Consider the following 20,743-nt stretch of genomic DNA (forward strand, 5'->3'; position numbering starts at 1 on the left):
CACCCATAGGAAGTAATGGGTGGTGAAAAAAAAAACGCTGAAAAAACACACCAGAAACGCAGGTAACTTTTTTTTTTTTTTTTTTTCCAGCATTTTTGATGCCAAAATATAATGGGATTTTTTTTTCACTGAACTTTTATGTACATGCATAAAAAGACAAAAGAACAGTGAAAAAATTTACTAAAAATGCAAGAAAAATCCTGAATAAACCTCCTTTGAGAGATCAGGTTTTGCTGTAGAAAATTGATGCCAAAAAAAAAAACATGATGTGTGAACATAGCCTTAATGTATGGTATATCTACAAGAATCCTTTCCCGCAAATAACTTTGAGCTCCTCCTTCGATCTAGGGGTTAGCTACCCCCACCAATTTCACTTTCAGTGACCTCCATAGCGGTCTACAATTGTAGATACAGTAATAAATCAGTTGGCCTTCTAGGTCTACTTCTATTGAGTAGCTGTTGGGAGGGGGCTTCCCTTTTTATTATAGAAGGTTGCAGAATTCCACCTTCCTAAATCCCTGCCCCTTTAGGGCAATGAGAGTTGAATATCATACCATAAATTTTTATAACTTCAAAGCTTGCCTGTCACATGCGTTGAGGCCTTTATTAAGTTTCTGTGCTGACTTGAAATATAGGTCGACACTTCAGGCTGACATTTTATATTAAGTCCACGTTAACCCCTTCAATGACTGTAATTTGAGTAAAAAAACATTAATATCGTGATAGCGTAAAATAATAAATCATAAATTTTGACATGTAAAATTGATTCGAATATATATCTGATTGGGCGACGTCATGCCAGACTGTGCCCTATAGGTGGCATTTGACTAAGCCGGTCTATAAAATAGGCATCAAAATTACTTGCATCTTGACATGTTCTTCTACCAGTGGACTTGTCTTCCTTCTGGACCATCAATGGTGACAGATGTAGTATCCGTTCATAAGTTTTTTGACGACACATGGAAAATATATATTCTTGTACCGTGTTAGCCAGTAGATAGAAAAATATTTAGATTTGAGAGTCCTCAGTAGTTGATACCTTTTAATGGCTAACTGAAAAAATGGTATCAACCACTGAGGACTCTCAAATCTAAATATTTGACGACACAAAAATCTCCATCATGGAAAACCTTTAAATATTTTTTACAAAATCCGACTAGACCAGTTCTGGATTAACTATAGTTTGTGAGCATCTTGGTGCATTCATCCTATCAACCGAGATGTAAGGAGAGGACAGAGACTTGAGGTACGAGAAGCCACATATTTCATGTATGAAGCTAAATACCCCCTCCAGCTCTCGCAAAGACTTCAGGCATGTTAACATGCGTTGGTTTTCTTAAAAGTGATGAATAGTTTTGGAGGTAGCCTGATGTGCTCAGCTGTCCAACTTTTTATCCCATAAGCCCTCATTGTTTTTAAGTTGTCCCTCATCAAGATTGAGTACATTTCCTCATGCGGAAGATCCACAACATGTGCAGTCATTGATGGAGACTTCAAAAACCTTTCATGGATTGGTAATAAAATTACTTGATTGGCTAAATATACTGGGCTGGAAGAGGGTGGTGGATCACCAAGGTTTGTCTTGATGATTGCCTGTTAATTAATGCCACAGTTTTCACGGTATTTCTTGTAAGGTGGTCAAACCATTGTTGATGGTGACCTTAGCCCCCTCCAGTAACCTTCTTTATGGACCACCTACAATCTTCTCCATCTCTTACTGTCAAACCCAAAATGTTTCTAATCTTTCTTTTGGGTTCAGAATGATTGTTCATCTGTTTTTAACCTTCAATTCTTAGAATAAAACTATCTTTATTTTGACTATATAGAAAATTCTACTAACAACTCAACAGGACAGTCCCGGGCGGTGATAGCTGCTGCCGCCAGGAGGAGAGACAACAGCCACAATGAGTATTACTATGAAGAGGCTGAACATGAACGAAGAGTGCGGAAAAGGAAAGCAAGGTAGATCCACCATAATGCTTCTTGCATCTTGTTCATTTTGGTTGCTTTTCACCTCATATGCCCAGTGCAATGAGTCTGTGATGTTGGTAAACCATAACCGTTTTATATAATACCAGTTTATGGACAGATGAAAATTTCTGGAGACTGGAAACCATAATCTCATTCCACTACTGAAACAAATGCAACTACCCTTAAGACCTTTCACCCATTGATCCCACATATGGTGCACAACAACATTTCCTCCAATAATTGTAAAGTAATACTGTTAGGTAGTGTAATGTTGGCATCTTATGGCAATGTTGTTTGGCTTTTACACTGTGTGAGTACCTTTATTTCAGCACAATATGGTTCATTATTGGGGAGGGTCAACGATGATAAAAGGTACTGTCTAAGGCACCATTCATTTTAGGGCTGTATGTGCTTTACAGGACTGGTTTCACCATATAGCCCAAGCTTTATTAATATTAAGAAGCGTAATGGACACTGAATAATGTAATGAAGGGGATGTTATTATACTAGACTTCATTCCTTCCCATAACCCAGAATCCTGATGGACCTTGTCCAGAGCTCTGAAGTTAATTGTTTGTAGGGTAGGTAGTGGAAAAACTTGAAGCTGATGGGTTCTAATAAGAAAATCTTCATCAGGGCACCCATCTGTCCCCGGCTTTTAATAGCATTGGTCTTCTAATGTGCGTCAAAGGCATCTTTTGAGCACCCTTCGGCTTCTGTGCAAAAATTACACAGCACCCATAATAGTTACATCCTAGAGGGCAAGGCTGTGACAACCTTCCTATGCTTTTTATTTAGTGGTTTTCTTATTTGGACACACAGATGTCGAAAAGGCTTCCCGTCAACACTGCTATCCATCATGACTTTTATGAGCCAGATTGGAGAGTGAAGGCAATTGAGGTCCCTACTAGAGATGAGCGAACCTTTCAAGGTTCAATTCGTTTCAGATCGCCGAACATATCCGAATCCCATTGCATTCAATGGGAGGCAAAACCAAACACATACAGAACACCTTCAAAGGGGCACAAAAGCTGGCAAAACAGCTCAAATTGAGGGCAAGCACCAGGAAAAGTGGCATGAATTGACCCAGAGTACAAATAGTATAATTGTTTATTATAGCGCCATTTACTCCATGGCGCTTTACATGTTAAAAGGGGTCACTGACTGGTACAGGAGAGAGGACCCTGCCCACGAGGGCTCACAAACAATCTACAAGGGATGGGTGAGGATACAGTAGGTGAGGGCAGAGCTGGTCGTGCAGCGGTATGGTGGAGCGAGGGTTACTGCAGGTTGTAGGCTTATCAGAAGAGTTGGGTCTTCAGGTTCCTTTTGAAGGTTTCCACGGTAGGTGAGAGTCTGATATGTTTGGGTAGAGAGTTCCAGAGAAGGGGGGGATGCAAGGGACAAATCTTGTATGTGATTGTGGGAAGAGGAGATGAGGGGAGTAGAGAAGGAGATCTTGTGAGGATCGGAGGTTGCGTGCAGGTAAGTACCGGGAGACTAGGTCACAGATGTATGGAGGGGACCGCTTGTGGATGGCTTTGTATGCCAAAGTTAGGGTTTTGATCTGGAGTCTTTGGGCAATGGGGAGCCAGTGAAGGGATTGACAGAGAGGAGAGGCCTGGGAATAGCGGGGGGACAGGTGGATTAGTCGGCCAGCAGAGTTTAGGATGGATTAGAGGGATGCGAAAGTGGTAGAGGGGAGGCCACAGAGCTGGAGGTTGCAGTAGTCGGGACGAGAGATGATGAGGGCGTGCACTAGTGTTTTTGCAGATTCATTGTTGAGGAATGTGCGGATCCGGGAGATATTTTTGAAGTTGGAGTTGGCAGGAAGTGGAAAGGGCTTGGATCTCGGGTTTCAAGGGGAGAACAGAGCTTTCGGGACAGGGGAGAATGGGCCACCATGGACTTTGATGGATAGGTCAGTTGTTGGGGGGGGTTGACTGAGATGGTGATAAGATGATGAATTTGGTGATACTGATGACTCAGATACCTGAGGTGCACGTGGATTGTACTGTGCTGTCGGTAAGGAGTGGGAGAACAGAAAGGATGACGATGAGGTTGTAGATCCCACTTGGTGTGAACCCAGAGGCACACTGCTAAATGGCTCATCTGAGTAGGAGGAGGAAGAAGACTAGGAGGTTACGTTGCGGCTTCCTGCACAGACACTGAGTGATGCAATCACAACAAGCACTGCATCCTCAGACACAACTGTGGCTGTGGCCAGCAGTGGTCGCGGGTCTGCAGTTTGCAGGGGCTGCAAGTGTTGCTTAGCCTGGGTCTTTTTGGAGACCGCAAAGGATGACACAACTTTGTTAAAACCGAGTAGAGGCAAAAATTGCAATAATTTGACTACTACATGCCGTACAGTGGGAATCTCACTGCGCTAAAATGCAGATTAGTGGGCCTCGCCATCCACTGGCCGCCCCATCAACAGCAACTGCTGCTTCTTCCTCCTCCATCACCATGCCAAGTGTTCTCGCATAGGTCTCCGGCCGAAGAACCTCCGCTTGTTTACCCGCTACAGTCGGGGTGAGTGAGAGCCCATCAGCTGTTACGGACGTGGACATGCCTCCTGTTTTTGACTGATCTCAGACACAGAGCACACCACATGTTTCTCAATCCGCCATAACATCTCCGCCTGCACCTCGCTCACGGTCCAGCTGTTTGTTCGGTTCACCGTATTCTGCTCTCTCTCAGAAATGCTGCCAGCCCTTGGTCCCGCAGTTGTGGTCACATAAAAGATTGTTTCCTTCAACACATGCCAAAGAAAAGAGGTTGAACTTCACCACCTCCTATCTATTGACCATGTAAATGCTGCCTTTCCTCCAGGTGGATACAGACCTTTTCCGACAGCTCATGGCCATCGCATTCCCCCAGTAGCCTTTACTTCTCTAAGAAAGATGTGCCTGCGCTACACCTGCATGTTGCAGACACCATCACCCGTTTTCACGCCAGGTGTTAATGCAACACAGAGGGAAAAGAGAGAGAGAGAGAGAGAGAGAGAGAGAGCCCCAGACACTAGGGAAAGGGGGAAGTGGAGACCACCTAGTCTGGTCTAGCGTAACACTGTCTCAAGTAACGTCCCAAAATTGCATCCTCAGCGATCGCCGTACTCGAGCCTCGCCCTACTTTCCCTGGCTTATGACTACGGATAGGGATGGAAGGAGATGAGCACTAGTCAACCTCCAGTAAACTCTATAGACAACAAGGGTAGACAAAACAGGGGAAATGGCTTCGCTTTAGATGAGTCCAAATATGCACACGGCCTCAAGGTCCAGAGAGGACGAAATACTGGTCCTGCTAAGTCTCACAAGTAGAAATGAATATAACCGGCGACTCCCTCTCAGACACACCAGGTATATATACACCCAGGCAGAGAGATAATTAGCAAGAGAGAGGTAGCCGCTCCGTCCTAAAGACAGCCTCTTATCTAAGAAACTGTCTGCAATGCCAAACGTAGTGATCTCCTGCAACCCACTGCTGGACGACTGTCTGTCACCTCCGACACACCCTTGACACCCGTTCCTTGAAACAAAATCTGTCTCACAGGGTGCATTTCACCACAGACACCTGGACGGGTAAGCATGGCCAGGGGCATTACATCTCGCTGATTTGGCACTGGGTGGCTATGGGGGCAGGCGGGGAAGGGGCTGCTCCACAAGTCTAGGAATCCCTAAGGCTTGCGGGGCTTGGGGATGGAGAGCTAAACCACTACACACCAGAAGATGGAGAACTAAACTACTAGACACCAAGTCTTGGAATCCCCAAGGCTTGCAGCGCAAACCTCTGTATCTAACACTACCTCCAGTGCCTCCACTTGCACCATCAACCTCTGCCATAATGAGACACACGTTCCATCAGTACAGAGAGAATCCCCCCACCTCCATACTGCACAGCCAGGGCTCGCCGCAATCAGGCAGTGTTTAAATTAATATGCTTTGAGATCGCAGTCATACAGCTGAAGAGTTGTGGACAGGTCTCCAGGCCGAGTTTGAGCAATGGCTGTCTCCACTGAACCTGGAGCCAGGGAAGGTCGTGTGCAATAACGGTGCAAAGCTGGTGGCAGCCCTACACCAGGGCAACCTCAAACACGTGCCTTGCATGACTCGCATCCTTAACCTGGTAGTACAGCTATTTCTCTGCCACTATCCCGGCCTAAATGTGATGCTGCAGAAACCACGGTCGCTGTGTGCTCACTTCCGCCATTTGCAACCCGCATGTCATCGACTTGCATTACTATAGAGATCTTTTGGCCTACCGGTTAACAGATTGATATGCGATGTGCCGACATGGTGTAATTCAACTCTGCACATGTTGCAGAGACTGTGGCAGCAGCTATGAGCCCTGGTGCAGTATGTCATTTTGCATAGCCTGGGCAAACGCAGTTCGGACATGGTGCAAATCACACTTGTGGAGTGGGAACAGATTAAGGAACTCTGCACCCTTCTGCACAGTTCCAAAATGACTACTAAGATGGTTAGCGCTAACTATGCCGTCATCAGCATCAATATTCTGGTCATCTACATGCTGGAGCACACTTTGAATAGTCAGCAGGAGGAGGTGATGGTCCCAGGGGAAGAGGAGGAAGCAGAGGAGGATTCGGAAGGATAACAATATTTCTAAGTTCCGGACTGTCGTCACACAGGCGGTTGCTGTGGGTGGATTCAAGTGATCAAGGGGGGCTCATGGTACCAGACAAACGGTTAGTGAAGGTGCAGGAGCCGAGGGACAAATGGAGGAGGAAGAGGTGATGGGCGCGCAACAGTTAGAAGATGAATTGTTAGAATTATCCGTGGTTGGAGGGAGGGGACGGAGGAAGCAAAGTTGAGTGTAATCCCGCCACCAACACACAATGGACTTGGACCTCAAGGAAGAGCCCGACCCATGAGCGCCTCCTTGCTGCAACATGATTGTTGCCCGTATTGTTAGGATTAGAAATAGTGCGGTCTACTGGGTTGCCACTCTGTTCGATCCACGGTATAACAGTAAATTTTGCCAATGCCCCCCCCCCCCCCCCCCATTCCCTGGAAAGGGATGTACACATGCTGGAGTATCAAAACAAGCTTGAAGACAATATTGAGAGTGGTTTTCCCCAAGACAGCAGTGAGGCACACAGTGTGCATCACAGTTATAGACTTCCAACCCCGTGAACATAGTCATCAATGCAAAAACATTAGCAGCAGCAGCAGTGTAAGTGGCAGAAGCAATTTCTGTGAGTTGTTTAACACATTTTTTAGACCAGCCCGTGCATCATCAGACTGGAGTGTAGACCGCCTTACTTTCATCAAGATGAACAATCATGGGTCTCCAATGACCTTTGCACCCCAATCGCAGAGTAGTCGATGGTGTCATTGTCAGTGTGCTGCATTGATCTTGCGTTACTGCATACTGTGACGCCTTTTGTCGCGGCTTCTGTGACTGTTGTTGCTACTGCTGCTGATGTTGCCAACAATTTTTCGAAATGTGGAGACTTCAAGTTGGGTCTCCTTCTGGTGGATTGCCTGTAGTGGAAAGGTGTCAGAGCCCCATTGTACTATTTCTACTCTGGGGAAATTGATAATGTCTGTAAAGCACTGTGGAATTAATGGCGCTAAATAAGCGAGTAAAACAAATACATTAAAATTGATGCCACTTTAGTGGAATCTGCCCATATTTCTTGAAAATGTTTGGTCTCCTTCATGTGTGTTGCCTGAATTTGGCAGAGTTCTCAGCGCACAAGGCCTACACCTGTCACTCATTCACCTGTTACTGATCAAAGTTTAAGCTAGAAATGCTGCTCCAAGGCTTGTCCAATGCTGAAATGTGGCCTGGTTTCAGGACCTGCTATTAGCACAACCAATTTAGATTCTGAAATTTGGACTGCTGGATGAAGCACAATATTAGCACAAAATATTCGTATGCTGAAATGTGGCCTGGTTTCTGGACCACGTTATTAGCACAAAGAATTTAGATTGTGAAATGTGGACTCCTGGCTGGAGCACAATACTAGCACAAAATAATTAAAAGCTGAAATGTGGCATGGTTTCCATAGCACCAGAAAAAATAAATTTTCGAATATGGAGCCTTGGATATAGCAAAATCTCAGCACAAAACAATTACAAGCTCAGATGTGGCCCTGTTTATGTAGCACGGAAGTAACAGAAAAAATTTAGATTTTATGTGAACCCCTGTATGGAGAAGAATATCAGCACCAAAGAATTTAAAGATAAAATATGGCCTGCTTTATGTAGCACGGTAGTAAGACAACAAAACTTATATTTTATCATATGAACCCCTGTATGGAGAACAATATCAGCGTGACTTGGCATAAATGTTTTTTTTTTTAATTATTATTTTCAATTAATGTAAATGCTGCTGTTCTCATGAATCCGGCAAGATTTTTCTTTAGCTCCAGGGCCTCATAGTACTTGAGATATTGTCCCCTCTTTCTAGTGTCTAAACCTAGTATTTTTAGCCAACTAGGTGTGGACCTCACCCCCTTTTTGTGAACCATGCCTACTTAGTAACAAAACTAAGTGTTCATACAAGGAATAGGGGGCCATATCTCACGAACAGAGAGGCACAGGAACAAAAGAAAAACAATGCTAGATTCTGGAGAACTGCAGCATTTACACTAGGTTTAAAAAAAAAAAAGTCAGAGCCTCTTGATGGGCACCTCCATAGATTAATGGAAACCTCCTCATTTTGTCTTGGAAAGGAGCTTCTGTGACAGGTTTTTAATCTTGTTCACACATTCTTGGATCAGTGAAGATTTACGTTGCATCTTTTAAGCCTGTCTCTAATACTCTGCCCTTATACTTCTTACACCAGATTGGTGACGACTCTTAAGACCTGTACTGACCTGTAGCTTCATCTGTCATCATCTGCCTCTTAATGATAATCTCGGCATAGATAGGTGTCATTCTCACTTACGATAATCGTCAACGGCAGCAGGCAAAGCCCGAGAATTTAGGATAATTTTCTACTCAAAAATTTTTCACCTCGTTGTAGAGTTTATTAGGACAGATGTCTACTTAGAGGGCAACCAGGATAATTCGAGATGTCAGCATTTTCCAACTTGCATTTATTGGTGCTATGTTCATTACTGTTGTTTTGTTGCTTGAGGGTTATGGGATGCGCACAAAAGGAACAGATCCTAATGAAAGTAGATTGAAATACGAGCGTTTTAGTCGTCTTTTTGGTTCAACAGTGTGTTTTCCCCAAAAAATGTATGCATGTAGATACTGTCGTAATCTCGTTGTGTCAAGAAGACTGTCATTCTATAATTATAGTGCACCGGAGTAGGAATTTCCGGTACATCTCTAAAATGGCCTCACTTTACCAGTGCGTCTGTGTCCATGAAGCTCTACTTTCCGTTCTGTGCTTGACCAAGGATATTTTTCCTGCGTTGGTGTGTCATCAGGGCTTTCTGTTAAGGGGACTGGTTGAACCTTTCCAGTTGCTATGCTGGATCATTTTCTGTCAAGGCTGGGACACTGAGATAAAGGGTCTGTCTTTAGGATTGATAGGAGCTAGTCAACAAGCCCCTTCATACACTAGTCTGCTAACATGCTTTACGATTGGTATGTTAAAGGGATTGTCTCATCTTCTGTCCTCAGCAGTGCATTGCTCCCCTGCCCCCTGGCTTCCTGTTCACCATGGGGTGGTGCACTCCTGATTACTGACAGTTTAGACCAGCATCGTGGCTGAGCCACTGGCCCGAACTGTACGCTCTTCGACGCAGCAAACGGTGGTATTGAAGCTGCTGGATCCAATGATTTGGTCAAGCTTCAGAGTAGCGCTGGCAATCACTATAAGGAAGAGCTTACAAGCGCTTCACTCCTTGTCAAGTGAGGTTGGCCACCCAGGTTTGTTCAGCAATGAATGGTAAACTATATAAAAAAATCAGATTTTCTTGAGAGCAAAGAGGATTTTTGATAAGGGGAAAATGACAGTTTCTTGTTTTTTTAAAAGCACTTTGAAATTTAGCAATTTAGGAAAATTAGACAACTTCTCAATAGGTGCTTTTAAATAATTATCTCCACACCTCTTAAACAAGAGAGTATGACTTTAGCAATGGTTTTCCAATTATCCATATGTGCTCTAAGTATTATGACATTCAGATGTTCTTTGGGATGAGTCCTCCGACACTCTTGATTCTGTCATCTTAGGTTGGTGGTCGCCGTAGAAGAAGCCTTCACTCACATCAAGAGGCTACAGGATGAGGACCCGAAAAACCCACGTGAAATCATGGACCCTAGGGAGGCTGCTCAGGCTATCTTCGCCTCAATGGCCAGAGCCATGCAGAAGTATCTCCGAACAACCAAACAACAACCATATCACTCCATGGAGAGCATCCTGCACCATCTTGAGTTCTGCATCACCCACGACATGACTCCAAAGGTTAGTGGGTAACATTTTTCTGTAATCATGTCTGCTACTATTCATATTATTTGGGTTTCTTTCTGGGACTTAGATTTCCATCATTGGAAAGTAGATTGGTGACATCTTCATGCAACCACTGGTTCTTGTACTCAAAATCTCAAAGAACCTCTGTAGAACCTTGATCATCTAATTAGAGCAGTTCTTAGCCCATAACTTGCTGATCTGACATCTTGAAATCGAAAGGACTTGGTTTGTCCATTACCCTTGCTTGATAATAAGTTACTTGATTGTAAACTATTGATTTTTTTATTTATTTTTTTTTTAACGGCCTTAAACTCTATCTTGAGCCATGGCGACTTGATGGCTGAATGCTTTATCGGAAGATCAATCTTGTATGCCTAGATACTTCCACCAGGGTCTTCTCCACATTTATATTGATCGTATCAAGCCATCGGGTTGCTAGTCTTAATCTTCACCATGTTTCTTTTATTTTTCCGACCATGATGTCCTTCTCCAGTGATTGTAAATTATTAGTGTTCTGTTTTTTTTTTGCCATGGTTAAAATTTCTAGATGCCACAGGACGCGGGTAATCCCAAGATCTGGCCTCAGGCTGGTACAGAATCGAATATTTCTGACCCCAGTTTGTTTTTGACGCGCCCCCTGGGCCGTGGGATACTCGGTAGCCGGGCTGGTCGGTGCTGGGGGATGTCAGGTGGCAGTGACCCGGTCCGTGACCCAGGGCGGTCAATAAAAGGGAATAAAGTTTTTATATATATATTGTTCGTGACGCAACCTGTGGTATGGAGCCGCCGATGCGGTGCAGATCCTCTGGAGCTGGTGGTGTCGCAGCAGAGTTGGTTCAGCTCTCCACAGGCAGAGCTTAGCACCAGGGCAGGATGTAGGTGGGTTGGTGTGGTGTAATGCAGGTGATGGCACAGATAATAATTCTAAGACACAGTGGGAAGCAGTCTTTCAGATTTACTCACAGTTGTCAGACTCCAGGTTACCAGCGCCAGGGTAACCTCCCACGCCGTCCTGTGTTCACCAAGGGAAGGGGTTCAGCAATCTCTCAGGTATCTCAGGAATACTTAACGGGACCCCAGTCTGTGTGCCTTCCTCAGTCGTCTTCCCTCAGCTCTCACCCTCCTGCCCCGAGCCTCGCAACCAGTGTCCCAAGCCGGTAGCCTCGGATTTTGGCCGGCAACCTGCAGTCCCCTGGACCCTATGCGGCCACCTTTTTGACGATATAGTTGCGGTAGTGAGCAGCTGCACCCTGAAAGTACAGAAGCCTCCGGTTCCTAGCTGAGCCTTGTAGTTCTCCACTAGTTAGGGGCCGGTCCCCTTTGCGGCCTGATCCCTCCACGTTCTTGTAGATTCGGATGCACGGGTGGCTTCCGCACTCGCCGTGCCCCTGGGATCCCCTTGTTCCTGGAGCCTTCCTCTGCTCCTGTCCTCTTCCAGCCTGTCCTCCTGGGCCTCTGTCTAGGCCCGCTCCTCTCTTCCTGAGCAGAGCTCCTACAGAGCTCCCACTCCTTCTCCTCTGCCTGTCTGACTGAACTCAAGTCCTACAAGATGGTTCCCCTTTTTATACTCCTGCTGAAAGTGCTCGCCTGTACTGCTTCCTCCACCCACACCCACTACATGGTTCCACCTCTCTCGGTTCCCCCCCACTTCCAACCAGGGACAGGGCTCAGCACTCTACGCATGCATCTTACCCCGCCTGCTGGTCTGGAATGGTGTAGTGTGGGATGCAGGTGGGTGGGTCCCGGGCAGTACTCCATCCTTACTGGAGAGTGCGGCACCACACCTCTGGGTAAGATGCAGTACCTCCGTGGCGACTGAACCCGCAGGGGCACCACATTTTCGTCTTTAGTGCTGTTTTTTTTTCTATTGCGGGTTTGGTGCTGGCGCTACCGGATACCTCTCTGTTTACTTCTGACATGACCTGTGAAACATTTCCCGCAGAGGTGTTAAGCTTCCGTAGGACAACTTGTTAAACTGAGGCTTAAATCCAGTCGCTATTTAGCTGTAAATTTTCCATGCGTAATCTGATATTTTTTTAAGGTACAACCATGCCCCCTAGTGTTCACTAGTAAAAGAACACCAGTATATTTTCCCGTAGGAGAACCAAGCTATTAGTTTCACACAAGAAGACTTTACTGTACTTGGCCCTCACATTTTATTAAATATTCACATCTTTCATTCATATTTAATCATGGGCTCTCTGCAGAAGTCTTTGTGGTACGCTGAGCAGATGCGTGGATCACACCCCGAAGCCTTTAATAAAAGACTGAGCGAAGCTCAGAGACCTTTAAAAACAACCGTTCCTCAGATTGTGAACACTTAGCTTATGTTTCACTCGACGGGTTATGGTGGAGTTTACGTCCGTGAAATTTTTTTTTCCCCACTGAATATTTAATGCTTATTCTAAGCTCAGACGACAGAGGTTCCTGTCTGGTCATCTTGAATCTAGAAGCCCAAGATGGCTCTTGTGGTTCCATCCGGTTTCCTACTACAAATGAATAAAAAAAAATCATAAATATTTATTAGTAATATTTTAATTATTAGAAATGAGTGAGTAGATTCTAAGATAATTGAATTTGTCCAAAGTTTGTAGATTTTTGGGAGTTTTATTCACATAGATCCCCTCTGCCGCCGCCGGCCGGCCTCCCTCTCCCCTCTGCCGCCACCGGCCGGCCTCCCTCTCCCCTCTGCCGCCACCGGCCGGCCTCCCTCTCCCTCTCCCCTCTGCCGCCGCCGGCCGGCCTCCCTCTCCCCTTTGCCGCCGCCGGCCGGCCTCCCTCTCCCCTCTGCCGCCGCCGGCCGGCCTCCCTCTCCCCTCTGCCGCCGCCGGCCGGCCTCCCTCTCCCCTCTCCCCTCTGCCGCCGCCGGCCGGCCTCCCTCTCCCCTCTGCCGCACAGGTGAGGCTATCCATTTTTCATGTTCTGGGAACCCTCAGAGCATAATAAACTGCTTTTTTAACGACAATCAGGCCTCATTCGATTCACTAGGAACACATTTGCTGCAAATCGCAGCTGCAGGACGAATTTGAGTGAATCCACCAAATTAAAATTTTGTCAGATTCACTCGTCTCTATTCTTTAACAATTATGTTTTAAGTTTGAAATGAGCTTTTTTTAAATAAATGCAGAAGAACAGAATTGCCTACAATTCCGCATACCTGGATGAAGTCCACAAATGTCATAGAACGTCCATTCATATGTTCTCGCAGATCTGATTGGTTAGCAGTAAGGTCTCAGGATTCATTCAGCCTTTTTAGTTACAAAACCTATCCAATCTTAGTTATTTTTTTAATTTTTGGCCCAGCACCGTAGAAATAAAAAAAAAATATATTAACCTTACCTACTAATTCCCTGTCACTCCTCTGTAACGCTGTCCTGGTAACCAGCCATACTCCCTGTATGTTCTTTCAGCCAGAATCCCAGAAGGCGACCAAGCACGTTCAGGACTACACCAACTAAATCTTATATAGTATGGTGATGGAGAATGTTTGAGCAATATAATTTGTAAATCTTCTTCTCAAAGGCCAAAAATTCCATATTTTAGAATGTGCTCTTGGTTGGGAATAACCAGGGCTCCTTCTTGTAAAAGGTAATAAGGTTTGGGTGTCATCAGTTCATTTTACATGTTTTTTTTCCATTTTGTTTCGCCTGCAGGCTTTTCTCGAGAGGTACTTGGCTCCAGGACCAACTATCCAGTATCACAAAGAACGCTGGCTGGCTAAACAGTGGACTTTGGTCAGTGAGGAACCAGTTACCAATGGATTGAAAGATGGGGTTGTGTTTGTTCTAAAGCGTCAAGATTTCAGTTTGGTGGTCAGCACCAAAAAGATACCCTTCTTTAAGCTCTCGGAAGAATTTGTAGATCCCAAATCACATAAATTTGTAATGAGACTTCAGTCGGAGACCTCAGTTTGAAACTTGAGGACCTTCACCCAGATGGACAGGAATACAAAAAAAGGAAAGACAGCCACAACCTTTTGTACATCTCTGGCTGTCCTTTTTTTTTTTTTTTTTTTTTTTCCGTGGCTTTTATGAACTCTAAAGTTGACTTTTTACAGAAACCTCAACATGCCTTCCTTGGGTGTGCACCAAACAGGAACTACTGGTAACTTCAACTCTGCCCATGTGTGGAATCTCATTACTTCCATTTTATGAAGGGAAATTAGACCCCCATCCTTCCAGCTACAAGGGGGGCTCAATGACTCTCACCATAGAGCCGATGCTTCTGTCTGGTTCCTAAGCATTATTTTAGATCCTCTTTCCATCTTGGCAATAATTGAGATCTACTACTGTTTCCATCACCTGAGACTTCAGGAATAAGAAGACCTACTCCGGCGGAGTTTTTTTTTTTTTTTCAGGACCTCCTCTTCACCAGCCATGGCCATGATCGGATACAAATGTTTGGTGCCAAAAAAGAAACAAAAGGGCTATCAGTTGATACTTTTTCTATCCTCTGAATTTCCTGGTGCTGTTCCCATAAGGTCCACCTTCAACTTTTGGTAGTATGGAGTTCTCCAGAAAATTAATGTTGACCTGCAACAATGTGGTCATTCTAGATAAAACTCCTTCCATAACTTCATAAAAGACCGATGTGACGTGATGGTTGGCAAAAAAAAAAAAATTGTTCTATTGTTGACATAAATGTTTTTCTAATCCTGGCAGGTTTGCTTAAAAACCACTAAACTGTGGCACTGTCCTTTTTTTTTTTTTTTTTTTTTTCCCCCCCAAAATATTTCTAATTTGTACAAAATAGAAACTTCAAATTTGTAAATGTACATATCTAGGCAGGATAACAAGCTTTTTTTTTATATTGCAGAACTGTGTGGTTTGAGATGTAAATTCACCTTCATAGTACATCATACATTTCTCCCCCCAAAAAATTATTATTTTTTTATTTTATTGATCAGTTGTTTTTTTTTTTTTCGGTTTCATAGGTGCCAACCAGGAAAATACAAACTGTTACATTCCAATATTGTGTCTCTGGATTATCTCGATTCCCCCCTATAAGTGCACTAACAGCCTCGTCATCTCGTTTACAGTCTACTTGCCTCTTTATGTCGACATGATCATTTTACGCGTGACGTTGCTACATTTCGGTCTATAGCCTTTTTGGTTGAGTGACGGAAATTTATTTCCTAATTTTTTTTTAAAAAAAATTTTTTTTTTATTAAATATTTCTTTTTTTTTTTTTTTTTTTTCGGCTTCAGCTTTCTTCATAAGACCTTCTCTCGACAAGACGAGAAGACAGTAGGATGTGGTGTTTACAGAAACATTTTAATTTTTTTTTTTTTTTTTAACTTTCCATTGTGATGTCTCACTTTTCAATAGAAAAAGGACTTTAACGTTTCTAGCTTCTCACTACTGAAGGACGTAAAAAATATATATATAAAAAAAAAAACTAAAAAATAAAGTTGTTTTTACACTACCTAACTTATTTGTTGACAAATGAGTAAAATGATATGTGCGAGGATGTTCCTGTTTCTGGCTACTTGTTAATCAGATGGGGTTCATCTCGGCCCTACACAGAAAGTGAAAAGTGATTTAAAGGGTTTATTTTCCCATTCAGCACCTAACACATGTATAAAATGGAAACTCAACATTCTTCATTCTACTGTAGCCACCATCGACATGTTAAAATTAAGGATAGGATTTACACAATGACTTGTTTGAAATACAGGAAATTTCAATTTTGTATTGATTTTTTTAAGGATTTCCAGGAATTTAAACAAGCTTTTCTTTTGTCAGAATCTGACAAACTGCTTCTGCGTTAAGTGTAAGAAAAACGGTCTCCATTATACTCATATGTTGTGTCTAACCATATTAGAGTTATCCACACGAGCCCTAATTGGTATTGTAATAAACTCCATTACCTTATTTTGCTTCCTTCTCTCCTAAACTCCGTGCTGAAAGTGCTGTTTTATCTGCCCAATTCTTGCTTTTTAGAAGCTGCTTTGAACTGCCGCTCTAAGTAAGAATCTGGACTCGCACACTGTTTACATACATTCTCTCTTTGTGAACTACTCTGCTCACCTCCCCCATAGGGGAGATTATTTGTAAAGTGTCCCGAGTACAGATATTTCATAGAAGAGCAGTTCAAAGCAGCATCTAAAGGAGCATGAAGTAGGCAGATAAACCAGCATTTTCAGCAAACTGGGAGAGGAGGCAAAATAAAGTAATAGAGTATATGACAAAGATTTGTAATTTTGCAAAGGCTGATTAAGAAAAAAAAGCTACTCTTTTTAATCTAAAATAAAAATAATACCTTATTCAAATACTCAGAAAAACAACTGAAACGTTCACCACTTTGAGGTGCCAAAAGGAGAAGAAAAATACTTTGCCTGTTCAAAACCAACCTGTCATTTTTGGTATACTATTGCCTAGCCTCAGGGCAATGTTTTATTAATTGTGTCTAAAAAAATATTGCCACATGCACATGACAATATTAAATATCTGTGATGCGGTACCTATAGTCACGGGTTCACACTGTATCTTTGTGTTTTCATAAAGTTCTTTTTTGTTTTCTTATGGATTCCTTGAGAACAAGCAAGAAACCTGGTCCATCGCTTCCCTTATTATCATGGTCTTGTATTTAGGCAGTTTCACAAGTCCATAAAACATGGTCTGTGCTTGGATCAGAATATCTGGCCTGACCCCTGGGAGTCCTGACCGGACTGTGTTTCATGTATGTCTGTATGAAACTGGCCATAAGCATTGCTACGAGGAGAAAAAAAAAATATGATGCACCATGGAAGGACCATGTATCAAAGCACAAAGACCCTATAGACCCATGATATGAACTTGTATGCCCTCGAAGCACTGTTGTGCAGCATCTGTAAGTTGAGCGTATGAGCCCATACTTGAACTTTCTCAAAAACTTTTCATGAAGATGTAATTTTTGTGAACTACTTAAGGCACAATTGCCCATCGGCAATATTGGGAAGGGTTGAGCGAAAAGATTTGCAGGACCACGCCTGTAGTCCATGGCAGTCAAACCAGGTCACCGTGAACCTACTACCTGCTGCATCGTTGAGGCTTCTTCTGATTAATAGGCTTCTTTGACATTGAAGAGGTGCGAAGGATGCCGCAAATATTGCATTACTCTAGTCCGGCAGCCACGAACTACTGACTTGGCTGCTGAACCAAGGTCCTGCAAAATTTTTTTGCTCAAATCTGATTATCGCTGTGAATTAATTTTGAAAAAAAAATTGGGTTATTGGCATAAAGCCTTTGGCCTTCAATGTTTTTCTTTTTGTTTTAGTAAACTTCTCATGAGCCTGACAGTTTTTATTATTCAGCACAGTTTTCAAAAAGTAGTCGCACTTTATAGTTGCCTTTTTTTGCACCTTGAAAGGTTCTTCAGACAGCTAATCAAAAATATTAACGTGTGCATCATCCAGTCAACTGTGCCAAATCGAATTTCCGTCTTGATTTCTTGAGTAGAGAAAATTTATGTAAAACTTGTCTGTGTATTTGTAACCTGATGTAGCACATTGCCCCCGATTACGTCCATTTTTGGATGGAATTTTTCGTGTTTTCCATGTACGGTATTCTGCTCTTCACTTGGTAATTCCAATTGTCCAATACAGTGACTGCAAATTGTGGGGTCAACATATAATGAACCAAAAGAACAACGGCCTTCGAAAAAAAAGGTCATCTTGATTAGTAGAGCAAAAAGTTTTACAGTTCCTTGACACTAAACCTAATTTGGCATGAAGACTAAAGGTTCCTTTGATGTAAGTCCCCCCTTGGGTTAGATCATTCACAGGCTCCGTGTGCTTGTGGAGATAGTATAAAGGTCCAGCATTAGAAATCTTTTCAGGTTTTGTTTTTTTTCCATGAAAAAGCGATTCAACAGATTGAATTGATTGGAAATTAGTCTTAAAAATTTGCGCCAACCAGGTTGTGCGAGACAAAAATTTTCATGACGTGACCTGTTCTTTTGCTAATGATCTGAACATTTGAGGTCAGATGGGGCCTCACATTTCCTGGCAAACAAGGCTGGGGCTTTAGAGCTTCCAAAAATGTAGTGAACCCTATGCTCAAATACAAGACTAACATAGTTTTTTATAATCTTTTTATACTTAGTGCCTTGTTTTGACCCGAGTTTTTTTTTATTTTTTACTTTTATTTATTTTTTTTCAATATTTATATCCTTCAGTTTAAGTCTCAAGTCATTCCCCCCAAAAAACAAAACCACCTTGGTGTGAAAACTTCCTGACGACGTTAAGGGGTTCAGATCTACTGGAATATAGAGACTTTTTTGACCACTACTTCCATTCTTAGTAGAGATGATCAAAAAAAATTTCAGGACACTGGTCCCCTATCCACATTGGTACCAGGGTCCTGTCATCATCTTTGGCCAACACTCGAATGCCAACATTCTAGGTGCCCCTACGACATCATGAGATCTAGTCACGAGGCTCACGAGACGTCATGACCTATATCTTGGGTGACCTGTAAATGCCGGCATTTGAGTGCCAGCGAATGACTCTCCTCCAGCTGCCATGATGTACTGTCGTGGACATCCTGTGAATCGATTTGCCCATCTCTAGTACATGGAAAGATTCATATTCATCCGAAACAAGAAGTAGCCATCAACCGTAATGGTCACTAAGACTTCTTCTTTCTGCAGACCTCCATAATGGTGAAGCTCATTCTTTATGCACATGACACAAAGACACTTGGGTTATTGGGTCCTTAAAAACTTACTGTCCCTCTACATCCAAAAAATTCCATGTATCGGCCCATACATATGGTCACCTATGGTTGACTGTTTGAGAATTCTTTGGTTGAGTTTCCAAACGAAATATTTACTTCTAAGGAAATTAGATATCTTAAGAGGTTTTCCAACTTTTATGACTGATAAAGGCATCCGGTAGGTACATCGACATCTGCTTTTTTGAAGACGATGGGTCATCCTTTCCTACTCTTTGGTGGATCGAGGGCAGGGCACAACGACAGGAAAAATGTCCTGAATTTTTTGTTTTTGTTCACCCCTCCCCAACCACCCCAGAGAAAACATTCATTAATGTTTCTCCAAATACCGGATGAGGTTGACCTCTACTGACCTTGACAGATCGTTGCACTCTACCTTGAGAAAGTTTCAGAGATACAAGATGATTTTCCAGAGGTTTACAAACGAGGCTGTGATTGTAAAATAAATTCTTGTATATTTGATTTGATTTTTCTTCCGGGCTGTTTTATGTGCATGCCTGTAGAATACTGTAAAATGTCTTTATTTTATTTTTTTTAATCTATACAAAGCCTGTTTTTACAGTTTGCAGTGATTTGGAGATCGTATGGCATTAGAATTTTTTTTTTCTTAAATTTTAGAATAACACTGTAAAAGTTTTTTTTTTTGTATAAAATAAACACCTTTTTTGAAGTTTTCTTTCAATTTTTCTTTGGTGTTTTTGAGAGACTTGAGAGAATTTTAGGGAACAAAACTAATTCTATTCAAAAAATGTTATTTTGTTTTAATGAGAAATTCTTCCTAAAATTGGTAAATTTAAGTCTATTCAATCTGAATATTTCTGGATCTATGGCCTACATTGCAGCACATATAGAGGATGACTCTTGGTTATGGTTTTTATGGTACAGCGTTCCAAATCACGCACAAAGACAAAGTTACATGACAAAATTCTGACTGCCTCCTGCCACCACTAGAGGGAGCTTGGGAGCTGTGTATACATTGAACTAACTAATATAATACACAGCTCCCTCTATTGGAGCCAGCAGGTACTCCGTGTTATTTATTATCTATGCTTGGGATTTAGAGCTCTGTTTTAGAAAATTAAAAATAGTGATACATTTTTTAGCCCCACTATTGAACCAATTTAGGACAGACATTCATTTTAAAGTCCTGTCTAATTTCAATTAATTTTATATTGGTTTCGTGACTCTGGGACCTCCTGTGACCATCGGTGGTGGCTTTTTTTTTAATTTATTTTTTTTATTACTCTTCAAAAGAAATTAGTTATTTGTAGTTGTGGCACAGGTATGAAAATCTGTCTATAAGAAGTGGCTCATAGACAACCTCTCTGCTTCTGCTCTTGCTTCGACACCACGTCCTCGGAGTTGGTTGTTGACGGACAGCCTGTTGTCTGTGCCCAGGACCACCACAAATAGACTTCTACTACTGATCAGTCAAGACCGAGCATCGTTCCTTCAAGGGTTCCTGTCTTAAATTTTCTTGTTGCAAGCTCTAGCAAAGAGTTTTGAGTTTCCTGAATTATTGCCCTCTGCAACTGACCCCGAATGGAGGGTAAACTCTATATACATCCTATGCTTTCAATAACTCTACACTTTTTATTTACTCATTTCCTTTGAAGGATGTATTTTTAGTTGTGGGCCGAGTATGAAATCCTCTGCCGATCTGTAAA

At 42.7% G+C, this 20,743-nt stretch overlaps 1 protein-coding gene across 1 annotated transcript in view; it reads left to right on the plus strand.

Annotated features, from left to right (window-relative positions):
- Positions 1-19,751, plus strand: part of VANGL2 (VANGL planar cell polarity protein 2) — a 103,452-nt gene extending 83,701 nt beyond the window's left edge. Inside the window, exons 7-9 of the mRNA XM_073639430.1 lie at positions 1,827-1,962; positions 10,125-10,356; positions 14,016-19,751. Of these exons, the coding sequence (XP_073495531.1) occupies positions 1,827-1,962; positions 10,125-10,356; positions 14,016-14,276 (629 nt within the window). The 3' untranslated portion in view covers positions 14,277-19,751. The remainder of the gene's footprint in view (positions 1-1,826; positions 1,963-10,124; positions 10,357-14,015) is intronic.
- The last annotated feature ends 992 nt before the right edge of the window (positions 19,752-20,743 follow it).

This window comes from Phyllobates terribilis, unplaced genomic scaffold (assembly GCF_046119375.1).
Source record: "Phyllobates terribilis strain yellow unplaced genomic scaffold, ASM4611937v1 Scaffold_7__3_contigs__length_470593459, whole genome shotgun sequence".
NCBI lineage: Eukaryota > Metazoa > Chordata > Amphibia > Anura > Dendrobatidae > Phyllobates > Phyllobates terribilis.